Source organism: Xenopus tropicalis, chromosome 6 (genome assembly GCF_000004195.4).
Source record: "Xenopus tropicalis strain Nigerian chromosome 6, UCB_Xtro_10.0, whole genome shotgun sequence".
Taxonomy (NCBI): domain Eukaryota; kingdom Metazoa; phylum Chordata; class Amphibia; order Anura; family Pipidae; genus Xenopus; species Xenopus tropicalis.
The window spans coordinates 64,782,530-64,794,963 of record NC_030682.2 but is presented as its reverse complement, the minus strand read 5'-3'; the positions used below and the strand labels follow the sequence as shown (position 1 = coordinate 64,794,963).

Sequence of the window (12,434 nt, the reverse complement as noted above, 5' to 3'; positions counted from 1 at the left end):
ACTCACAGAAAAGCTGCACTGACTTCTCTGAAAAAAGATTTGTTGTGTCTGTAATTCCTGTGCCACAGACATGCAGCTTTCTGTTTTCTGCTCTTTCCTGCTCCCTCCTCCCTCAAGAATGCTAAGAACTCACTCCCCCCTCTTAGGAATTGGATCTGAGCCAATCAGCAGGAGTCTTACTAACTGAGCATGTTCACTTGGTCTGGGTGTCTGTGCAGGAGTGAGGCATTATGGGAACTTTCTTTACACAGCTCAGCCTTTTTGTCTTCCTGTTTGGTTTCAGATCTTCTGAACAGGTGAAATATGGGGAGACTTAAGAGCACTATTGAAACAACTAAAGGTATGCCTGCAGCTTGAGATTAACTCTTTATTAGCCTTTCCTTCTCCTTTAAGTCTAAGACAAGAGAGTGCTGGTCCTTGAATATGATTTTTTTTTACCGTGCACCACGACAAACATTTAGGGACGAGTGGGTTAGAGGGCTTGAACTTGACTAAATCTCTTGAATAGTGACTTGTTTCATTTGAGATGCAAATGATATATTTATTGCTATTAAAAGGAAATATTCCAGCAGCAGCAGAAAAAGACACACAATAAATTCTCATGCAATAGAATAACAAAATATCTGTATTGTCTTAAGGAGACTTTTTAGTTCTGGATAGCTTCATTCAGAAAGGAAATGCAGGAAGAATGTATTGAGCTTCATTCCTTAGTGTAATTCTGTAGATTAAAAATGAGTAGAATGTTAAAATATGCCATAGTTGTACCATTTACACCAATAATGAACATATACAGGTATGGGACCCGTTATCCAGAATGCCAGGGACCTGGGGTTTTCCTGATAAGGGGTCTGTAATTTGGATCTCCTACCTTAAGTCTGCTAAAAAAAATATTTAAACAGTAATTAAACCCAATAGGCTTGTTTTGCCACCAATAAGGATTAATTATATCTTAGTTGGAATCAAGTACAAGGTACTGTTTTATTATTACAGAGAAAAAGGAAACCATTTTTAAAAATGTGAATTATTTAATTAAAATGGAGTCTATGGGAGATGACCTTTCCATAATTCATAATACTTGTACTTCCATTATGGTATAGTGTGTATATATAAAACACCCCAAAATACAAATTATCCACTAATAAGCAGTAAATTACTTTATTTAAATCATTTCTACTGATTATTACACATAATAAGTAATAACTGGTGACACACAGGGGCCTATTTATTAATCCCAGTGTTTATTATTGAGCAGCAATTATATTTACCACTTGCTAAAAAAACAGGCAATGTTTTGTTGCATGTTGGATTAATTTCTGATACAGGTATGGGATCTCTTATCCAGAAAGTTCCGAATTACAGAAAGGCCATCTTCCACAGACTCCATTATAATCAAATAATTCTAATTTTTAAAAATTATTCCCTTTTTCTCTGTATAATAAAACAGTACCTTGTACTTGATCCCAACTAAGATATAATTAATCCTTATTGGAGGCAAAACAATCCTATTGGGTTTATTCAATATTTACATGATTTTTAGCAGACTTAAATTATATAGATCCACATTACAGAAAGATCCCTTATCCAGAAAACCCCAGGTCCCCGAGCATTCTGGATAACAGTTCCCATACCTGTAGTAGGATAGTTTTGATATTGATTAAACAGATTAGAATGCTAGGAATCCTTCTGGAATCCTATATTCAATCTCTGATACATCAGCCCTTCAGTGTTTCAAACAGCAATACTAGGTACCAACACTAAACCAGAGGTCTTGAAATATGTAACTTCCGCTTTGTATCATAAATCATAAGCAAATGCATAACTCTAAAAGGAAGTGTAAAAATGCACTTTCATTGTGCTACCCAATGATAAAATTTTGGAGATTTACTGTTTAATTTTTGTGCTAAAACTATTTGTTCTAGGTTGTAAGGTTTATCTACAAGCAACTTTTACGTTACAAAACACTGCCTGCATCTGGCAGCCCTGTATTCATAAGCCGTGATAAGTGGCACTTGTGTCTGAGTAATTCTGCATTGTTAGACAGAAGTAGAAAAAAGTTACAAAAATGAACTGCACGGTAAGTCACAAAATGTTCTTCAGACCTTTCGCTGAAGATTGTGGAGGCCAGCAAATGACATTTCAGATGCTGTTCTAAAAGCTTAAATGTGCATTTAAATGTGTTAATGTCAAACATCAAGGATAATGGCAGGTAGAGACAGGAACCAGTTTAATTTGTGTTCATATGTCATTGCATGTGATAACATATTTTAGCAAGTTAGGAGTGTCTGGAGTTAAAGGAGAACTAAACCCCAAAAATTGCAATTGAACAGAAATGACAAGTTTAATATACAGGTATAGGACCCATTATCCAGAATGCTCGGGACCAAGGGTATTCCGGATAAGGGGTCTTTCCGTAATTTGGATCTCAACCCCTTAAGTCTACTAAAAAATCAATAAAACATTAATTAAACCCAATAGGATTGTTTTGCATCCAATAAGGATTATTTATATCTTAGTTGGGATCAATTCCAAGGTACCGTTTTATTTCTACATAGAAAAAGGAAATCAGTTTTACAATTCTGAATTATTTGATTATAATGGAGTCTATGGGAGACGGGCTTTCCGTAATTCGGAGCTTTCTGGATAACGGGTTTCCGGATAAGGGGTCCGATACCTGTACTAAACTTCCTAGTCCTTATGCAAAATAATGCAGCTTTTAAAGTACTGTATATTTGTTTTGCTTACCTGTGCTTGATTCCTTTTTCTGAAAGCCAGAATCAGCTGTAAAGAGTAGAATACTAGTCTTAATTATACTCGTTTAAACATAGCACTGTTTGTGTACTTTTATTAATAGTCTTAGATGCAATGATCCTTAGATCTTTAGAACTTAATAAAATGGCCCATGTAGATAACACTAAGACACAAAATTTGCTCAGGAGGAGTAACCCATAAAAACCAATGACAAGTAAATAATACCTGCTGTTAGTTAGTTCTCCTGGGCAAACTTGGTGCCTTTTATTACATAACCCCATTATACATGTGTCTATCATAACACTTTTACTACTGCACTTAATGAGCTTGTTTTAAGCAAAACAAAAAAAAAGATCTCTTAGAACACATTTCTTTAGGGAAGCTTAGCCTTATCTAGCTTACCATAGGTTCAGTGTTCACAGTGTTCCACATCTCTCACTTAATATTGCCCATTCCAAATCCTTCTCCTTTTAGATTACCTCTTGTATTGATTATTGGTTGTTTTGTATGTTTTCTTGTATGTTTAATGTATGCACCCATTTATTGTTCAATGCTGTGTAATAATAATATTTTAACCATACAGTGTTTGATAACTATTAGCCAATATGGTACAGAAAGTTTTCAAAGAAAGCACAATTCTCATGGAGGCTGTAAAGCCATAGTGCAAAATTAGATTATGCCCTCTGTTTTTGACACTAACCATAAAAGGTGTTATAATTCTTATAATTTATACCTATGAACAATTGGATTGTACTTTGGCATTGATTTCTTTTAGTTTTGTAACTGAATCGATTCTTTGTGCCCATGGGCCCACTCCAGTGTATAGAGTGTACCATCCAGCTAAATCTTTATTTGTTGTCACCTGAAATGTTAGACATTATACTTTCCAGTGCACAGATATAATTAAGTATAAAATATTGCTAAATTCAAGTACAAGCTTAAATGAAACAAAAAAGAGTAAAAAAGTGTGTGCAATTAAGTGCCATTCACAAAGTTTCTTGCATTCATGTATGCTTCTGTATATTGCACCCACTATCAAAACATCTATTGGGGTGAAGAGATTGTCACAGCTACTAAAATAGACAATGCTAATCATTTATTAATAATTCTTTCTATGTGTGTTCTAGCAGGGGCAATTCTCAGTATTGTCTATGTCAGGGTATTTTCTGGCATTTAGTAGCCATGACTAGTAGCTGCTAAGTAGCTCCTTTAACAGATGCACAGAATATTCACAAATGTAAGGGAACACTGGATTTCACATCAACTTTAAATAGTTACTTTGAGGACTTTTTTTGTTTTATTTATTTCTGTTTTAAGTTCTCACTTATTTAATATTTTAAAACATTGCCATGTATCTAGAAGGCAGAGGGCTTAATAACATCAATATTTACTAATTCTGCACTCAAATGCCACTGCTGAAACCAATATCAAGCCTAAGTAATAACTGTGATGTATGTTAAACCTAAAAACCAATCAAAGCCATAATAGAATATACTTTTACTTACATGAGAATGTGTAAGTCCCACCAGTTAGCACTTCAACCTCAGGAAATCTTTAAATGTAATGAACAGAATATTAATAACTCGTAAAATGTAGAATCATAACTCAGTATGTAAAAGTACAAAGTAAATGTACAATATGTTCAGGTATTGTTAAATATCATATATGAATAATGCAGAAAATGAGTACTGTACAATATATAAAATAATACAATAATACATTACATTTAAGGACTTGTGAGTCAATAAAGTTCTTCCTAGCTATTTTTTCATCTAATTTTAGTAGGGATAACAAGATTACAGCACCCCTTTTTAACATGGAATAATATAAAAAGTAAAAGCCCTTCAGAATTTTTAAGTTGTTGTACTTGAGAGCTGTACTGAATTATATTGTGTTTTTAGTATTTAGTCTTTAAAGTCTGAAGTTTCTTATTGAAGCCAGTGCATAACAGCTATGGTAAATTGTACTCTAGCAACCATATAGCTGCTGAAATTTCAAACTAGAGCTGCTGAATAAAAAGCTGTTATGGATTGCACCTCAATGGATGGGGGTCTGCTGTGCTAGAGGAAAGAATGGCTAAGAGGCTGGAGGAATGTTTAAACTAGGCAAGGGGTGGGGGGGTGATCTAGTGTTTTATGGGAAAGATGGTGTAGACAGGGCAGTGGGATTAGCAAGGGGTCATGGGGAAGGAGTAAGGGGGGCCTACAATTTACCAGCAGTTTTTGGCTCCAGTCCTTAAGAAGGATAGTAATGAGCTGAAGAGAGTGCAGAGACGTGCAACTAAACTGCTAAGGGGATGGGAGATTTAAACTATGAGGTAAGACTGTCAAGGATGGAGTTGTTTTCTCTGGAAAAAAAAGCGCTTGCGAAGGGACATGATTGACAAGAACATTAGAGGGGATTATAGACAGATAGGGGATGTTCTTTTTTCCCATAAAAATGATCAGCGCACCAGAGGCCACCCCTTTAGATTAGAGGAATGGAACCTTCATTTGAAGCAGCGTAGGTGATTGTTCACAGTAAGGGCAGTGAGGTAGAGGAATGCCCTTTCGAATGATGTTGTGATGCCAAATTCTGTTAATGCCTTTAAGAGGGGCCTGGATGAGTTCTTGAAAAAGCATAGTATCCAAGACTATTGTGATACTAATATCTACAGTTAGTATTGATGTTGATATACATGGTTTATTTATGTGAGTGTATAGATATAGAGGTAACTATAGAGGTAAGTATAGGTTTGTGTATGCTGGGTTCACTTGGAAGGGTTAAACTTGATAGGCTCTGGTCTTTCTTCAACCATATGCAACTATGTAACATTTAACTACAAAACAAACACAAAAAAATTAATACTAGTTGCAGACCATCTAAGAGCAATCATGTCTACATCATACTAAAAGTTAAAGCACCCCTTTATTAGAAAATTATAGAAATAACAATTGTTCTGTTGGCTCAACTTTCAGAAAAGTCTAACCAAATTTTTTTACTTTTCTCCTTGTATACCTGTCTGTCATGTACATTTAACCAAATAATAATAATAAGAGGACCACTTAATAGAATTCTTAATAGAATTCTATTTATGAAAAATAATGCATTTTGGGCACTTACTTGATATCTTCTCCCTCCAGTAATTTTTTATAGGTAGCAATTTCTACGTCTAAAGCCTGTTTTATGTCCAGCAACTCCTGGTAGTTGACAATAATTTTATGAAGTTCAACTTTGGCAGACTCAATTGCAGATTCATAACTAGTTATCTGAGCTTGAAACTCTGCTACTCCCACGCTGGACCTTGCTACTACTTCAGCCATGCTGCTTTCAAGTGTATAATTCTAGCAGGAAAAAAATAGTTGAAAAAAATTATTAATGAAACCATTTATTGTAGCACATTAATTAAACAAATTACATGACAAAGCTATACATCAATATTGGCAGTCATTTTAATTCATTTACAAAAATTAGCTTCTATATCTATAAAATAGTAATAAAATGCAGGACTAGACTGGGGTTTAAAATAGACCCAAAACAAGAACAAAAAGCACCCCACCAGCCCAATATATAGTGACTGTCTACGGCATCTTACAGCAGCCCTTCTGGTATTTGCCAGAATAGATTGCCAGTCCGGGCCTGTTATTTTGGTGGTAGAGTCTGTTAAAAATTAAATTAATTTGTTAGTGAAAGTTTCACGGTTGGTATCTCAAAATTTAGAACAGGCACCAAGGGTCTTGTCACGGCTCATGCTTCTGCCTTTAACAGCCGCCTTTCACGTCGGGAGGAGCCCTTCGCTACTCGGATGCCTCCAGGTCTTATAATAAGAGACCCAAGAAGGGGAGTCAGCGTAGTCAAAGGTCAGGCCAGGTAAAGTAACAATCAGACAGCGCGGTACCAAAACAGAATCCAGAAGAGTAGTCAAAAACAGGCAAAGGTCGGTTCGGGCAGCAGTACAGGATTGGTCAAGAACAGGCAAGGGTCAGAACGGATCAAAACAGTACAAAGAACACACCCAGGAACTATTCAATTTTCGCATGCATGCTCGACAAACAGAAGGACGCGCATGCGCATACACGTGTGCGTCAATAAGGTAAAAGACACGCTCGCGCATAGGAGCAGCAGAAGGTGGGCGACCCTGCACGGGAAGTCTAACTTCCTGTATACATACTCTAAAATGGTAACATGCTATTCAGGTATTGTATTGTATTGTATTGTATTTTACGTAAGTTTCAGCGAAAGAAGAAACACTTAAAAAAAAAAACTGCACCAATTTTACTCTGTTTTTTATATGGCAAAGCCTGGTAATGTGTGGCAAATTCTGACGCTGTTTTTTACACTGCATAATATATCTGCCCCTTAATATAAGACTTTCAATACTTACCACTGAAAGAAGTGACTGTAGTTCTGTGTTAAATGTCTGTAATTCTTTCTTTGTGGCTGAAATTTCTGTTTTAACTGAGGCGACAACCTCTGAAGTTTTTGCTGATTCACTGTTTATTTCTTCAATCTGACCAAAAGTAATTACATTATTATTATTATAATATTGATTCATTTGTTCTAATATCTTACATTTATCAGAAACAATTCTTTGCCTTCCACATTTTCAAAGGACATGTAAACCTCACACACAAAAATTTAATCTGTGAACAGCCTCTTTGAAATCTTTCAATACCTGCCACACTGGTTGTCCATAAGTTAATAGGAAGGCTGCAACATCCCCTTAATCACTTAGATTTCCTTCTCCTCTTGAAACCCACTCGGCCCCCTCCCTCAGGGATTTGCTTTGACTTCTGGCTTGTGAGCATGCTCAGTTGTTCTAAGCTCAGATTACTAAACACGCCCCCCCAGTCTAGCAGCCAGTAAAGAGATGGCATTGCTGGTTTCCACAGAAACTCAGCTCTGGCTGTCTGCTCCAATTTTTTTCTCCTAACCTCCTCTTCTGAGCTTAGCTCAAACAAATAGAACTTTTATCAAAGACAGTTCTGCCTGTCTGAGCCTGTATTCTTGATGAAATGTATGCTGAATAAGGGCCTGTGTGTGTATGCTGTTTGCAGATTTAAATGTATCTGATTATGTATCAGAGGCAAAATGGCCACTGGGTGAAAGCTGCTATTTGCTTTATGAAAATGTGATGGTGCTAGCAAACAGAGGGGATATATGCAGTACAAATGATGCCATTTGGGTGGGGGAGACATGCCCAACTCATATACATTGTAGGCAAATGTAGGCTTTAAATGTCCTTTAATATGAACTTTTATGGTTATATTTTAATGAAAAAATGTGATAGTGCGATATGTATTTATATTTTTTTATGTAAAACACCTGCAGCTGGTGTGGTTAGAAACACTTCAAAAAAGTAGCAAAGAAATTATTTTATAGAACAGCTTTTATTACCTTAGCTCTAAAGTAGGTTTCTGCATCTTCTTTATGCTGCTGAACAGATTTTTCATATTCTCCTCTCAGTTTGTTTAATGCAGTGGTGAGGTCAAATGATTTAACAGCATCCACTTCAATGAGAGATACAGAAGTCTCAGTTGCAGCACCCAGCTTGCTTTGTAGTGTAGTGAGTTCCTGGTAAACAAAAAAGGTTTCAAAGATATATATAAGCAGAATATCACAAAAAAATCATTATTTCTATGTGATATTTATATGGCGCTCATGTGTTTATGCAGTGCTTTACAGAAATTGTTTACCACTAGTGATGAGCGAATATTTCTGGCACCTGGCAAACGATCAGCTAAAGGGCTGTTTGCACCCGTCAGCACTGTAGTGACAGATGCATGGCAGCCTGGCACAGAGCATGGCATCACACTAGTACAACACTTTTTAAAGAAATGTGTTAAGGTAAAGGCATTGAAGACAATGCACATACAGTTCAAAAGTAACTAATTCAATATTTTTCAGTTTGAAATATTAGCACATTTGATTTGGCTAATAAAAATAGATGAAATGTTCTCTCTGGGAATGAATACAGCTTAGGGTTCATTTACCTTTGTACCGCAGTGTGCATTTACTATGCAACTGCCATGTTTTTTTTACCCACAGTGCAGTGTTTTCTCCCATGATTCCAACGTAATTGCAGTCAACCTCGTTCAGAGGTGACAGGGAGTGGTGCATGTTGACACAAGTACCTTTAATGAATGGGATTTTTAGCTCAATGACTGCAGTGAAATTTGCTGCCAATTAAAACTGCTGTATATTAAGTAAGTGACTTTTCTTGTCTGGTCAACAGGTATGTAGCCTAATATATTTATTATATATGTCACCTCTTCGTGTGTCTTCTTCAGAAACTCAAGATCATCCAGTGCAGCAGTAAATCTTTGTTCTAGTATGGTGCGCAATTCAGTAGCAGCTTCAACATCCTGAAAGAGAAAATTGATTTGCTTTTTAATATCACAAATTGTAGATTGTTAATCACTATGGATGCAATGAATTCACTATTTTGGGATTTGGCCAAACCACAAATTCTTCATAAAAGATTTGGCTGAATTCCGAATTGGAATCCTAACTTGCATATGTAAATAGGGCCATGAAAGAGTTAAAGAGTGTGCAGTGACAAATCTTGCCCAAATCCCAAACCCTGGATTCATTGCATCCATATTAATCACCATAATTGTATGTTATCCAGAAGGCCAATTTAAATATGATTACATAAGAACTGTATGTTTAAAGGAATACTGCAATTGGACAAATACATAGTGCTACTTACACTCAAAAAGGAGGCATGGATTGTTTAAGGTATTTCTATAGCAACAAAAATAAATTTTTTATAAATCGCTCCATATGCCATTAGCTTCAAATTCTTGAATCAGCGTGTGCAATAAAGGCTATATATAACACTTTTAAATAACCAGCAGCATTTTTAAAGGGACAGTTTACCTTTAAGTTAACTTGCTCTGTGAAGCTACATTGTGATTCAGGTCTCCTATAAATCTGTCTCTTATTCAAACCAAATTCTGGTTGGTATGATAATTTGAACCCTAGCAAACAGATAACTGCTAAAATACCAAACCAGAAAGTTGCTGAAGAAAGATAAAAAAAAATCCACAAAAATGAAGACCAATTGCAAATTGTCTCAGCATATTATTCTATACATTAAACTTAAAGTTAACTTAAAGGTGAACATCCACTTTAAGGGAGGACAGAGTGCAATGCTGGGGGAAAAAACATAACTGAGTACAATAAAAGTTTGCAGTGCATTGGGTGGGGCGATAATACATTTGGGACTCGAGATTTTTAAATCATTGCAGTGCAGACATTCTAGTGATCTATTAGAAGGGGGACAATTTAATTTTTGGTAGAAAAAAGGGAAGAATACATATCTGGGGGGAGGAGTGCAAAGAGAGAATACATGTTGTGGGGGCAGAGAAAGGATGGAGGGAAGTTGTGGTTGCATAAATACCATGTGTACTGCCAAGCAGTGCATCCTATAGGCTGCCAGTGCACGGAAAGGCTATCAAAAAGCCAAATCAAAGCCCTTATTTGGAACCCCTGGAACATTTTTGATTCTTGTGATGCTCACCAAATCTTTTTACAGTTGAATGTGGCTCAGTGGTAAAAAAAAAAAAAGGTTGGGGGCCCTTGGTCTAATTAATATGGATGGCTGTTCATTTCATGGGATATATCTTAATCAAGAGAGTTAAATAGACCAGCAATGGCTGATGGTTTCAGAGCACTCCAAATCTGTAAGTGTATACATTCTATTACTAGAAATATACATACTAATTTTAATATGTATTTTAACATGTCATTGGCTGCACAGTAACTATCTTGACATAATACCATAGTAATTAGTTTGGCAAAGTATTTATAGTGTTAGGCTTGTGGCATGTTAAGGTTTGGATACACTTTTTTGTCTTAAGAGAATATCACAGCAACAAAGCACAGGCTGTTGCAAATATTCAGCAAAGCATGATTATTCTTTGGAAATTTTAAGACATTAAAAGCACCATGTTTACCATAAGACCTATGAACATAATAGTTTTAAAGTTACCCTTTTCATTGCAGAAATATCTGTTTCCAGTTGGTATTTCACTCCCAATTCTAATTCATATCTGAAAAAAAATTCAAGTATAACTGATAACTGTAACAAAGATGTAATGTATATTCATTATTCATGAGCTACAAATTTACAAAAAAGCTTGGTTTAACCTAAGTCTATTTACTAAAACCATGACATTGTTACCCAGTAGTGGTCTTGTACTACTTCCTCTAGTATTCTTAAACTACCCTATCATGCATGCTATATCAATAAAATAATATTTCAAACACAGAAGCAATTCATACATGCACAAAATAAATTTGTAGGAGATGTCAGTGATACAAAATTAATACATTCAGTGATGAATACTATTTCTGGTAGATTTACATAACCAGTTGCTTTGTTAAAAAAACATTTTATGTGAACATGCTTACTTGGTCTTAAGCTCTTCAGCTGCTCCTCTGATGTTGTCAAGTTCAATCTCATATCTAACATTTTCTAAGGTTAGAGACTCAACTGTGTTTCTCAGATCTGTCAGCTGAAGTTCATAATTGACTGGGGCAGAGGGATCTGATGATGTAACAGAAGTGCCACCTGTCAAAAGGTTCAGTTGTGTCTGGAGGGTCTGATTCTCAAGCTGCAGCTGTTTCACTTTCTCCATGTAAGAGTAGAAGCGCTCATTTAGTCCCGCTAGGGTTTGCTTTTCTGTAGCTCTAGAGAGTAACTGGGGCACTACACGAGGTGCACCAACGTTCAAGGTTGAACTTAGTCCACCTGCAGTCAAAGAACGCCCCAAAGAAAATGCTGCACTTCCTCCTAAACCTCCACCAAATCCTCCTCCTACACCAACTGAACCAAGACCACCTCCTAAACCAACTGAACCAAGACCACCTCCAACACCTATTCCAATGCCGCCAAATCCCCCACCTAAACCACTACCCAAACCAAGACCAGCTGCTCCTGCTCCTCCACCAAAAGCAGATCCTCCAGCTCCCACTGCATAACCTCCTCCTAATCCTCCTAAACTTAAGCGGGAGAGACCAACTGACAACCCACCACCAGAAGCTGCACCATGTGCAAGCGAGTATCCAGATTTTAGAGAAGAAGACGCTACCCAGCTAGCAGAACTTGAGCCTGAGATGGACATGATGTCAATACAAGAAAAAGGAAACAAATGTAGAATGCAACAGCTGTAAAGTGTTGGCCTTTCAGGATACCGGTATGAAAGCAAACAGTTTAAATGCTCCGGGTTTTTATATGTTTCTGTAGAATCAGAAACACCTGCATTGCCTGGGGAGAGCGTCTCTACATTTTTGCAGAACAAGAACCTTTTTCAGCGTCTGCCCTGCAGCATGACAATATATGAAATATGAAAAGCTATAGGATAATCATCTTTTTAAACCCAAAGCAGAAAATCTGCTGCACGTAGTCATAGATTCTTTATTATTTTTTTGTTTTTTTCTGGAACTCATATCAAATCAAACTCTTACATGTGCAAATGCTTTAGAAAATATGTAAGTTAAGCAGTAAGCAGAGTCTAGTGTAAAATACAGGTATCGGACCCCTTATCCGGAAACCCGTAGACTCCATTTTGATCAAATAATTCAGAATTTTAAAACTGATTCCCTTTTTCTCTGTAGGAATAAATAATCCTTACTGGATGCAAAACAATCCTATTGGGTTTAATTAATGTTTTATTGATTTTTTAGCAGACTTAAGGTAT

General features: G+C 36.3%; 1 protein-coding gene across 1 annotated transcript; it reads right to left on the bottom strand.

Annotated features, from left to right (window-relative positions):
• Window positions 1-520: 520 nt before the first annotated feature.
• On the bottom strand, window positions 521-12,111 carry LOC100489129 (thread biopolymer filament subunit gamma). Its single transcript, XM_031903792.1, has 9 exons — window positions 11,146-12,111; window positions 10,724-10,784; window positions 8,997-9,092; window positions 8,125-8,301; window positions 7,112-7,237; window positions 5,851-6,071; window positions 4,254-4,300; window positions 2,743-2,778; window positions 521-718 (listed from the first exon to the last, which is right to left on the bottom strand). The coding sequence occupies exons 1-9, from the start codon at window positions 11,856-11,858 to the stop codon at window positions 708-710; spliced, it is 1,488 nt and encodes a 495-aa protein (XP_031759652.1). The 5' UTR covers window positions 11,859-12,111; the 3' UTR covers window positions 521-707.
• Window positions 12,112-12,434: the final 323 nt, after the last annotated feature.

What these genes read in the sequence shown, in the direction of transcription:
- LOC100489129 (XM_031903792.1), bottom strand. Translation starts at nt 11,858, where the DNA reads ATGTCCATCTCAGGCTCAAGTTCTGCTAGCTGGGTAGCGTCTTCTTCT. An exon ending in CTGGAGGGAGAAGATATCAA is followed by an intron (nt 4,301 to 5,850) that starts GTAAGTGCCCAA and finishes TTACATTTAAAG; the next exon opens with ATTTCCTGAGGTTGAAGTGC. An exon ending in TGGGACTTACACATTCTCAT is followed by an intron (nt 2,779 to 4,253) that starts GTAAGTAAAAGT and finishes TACTCTTTACAG; the next exon opens with CTGATTCTGGCTTTCAGAAA.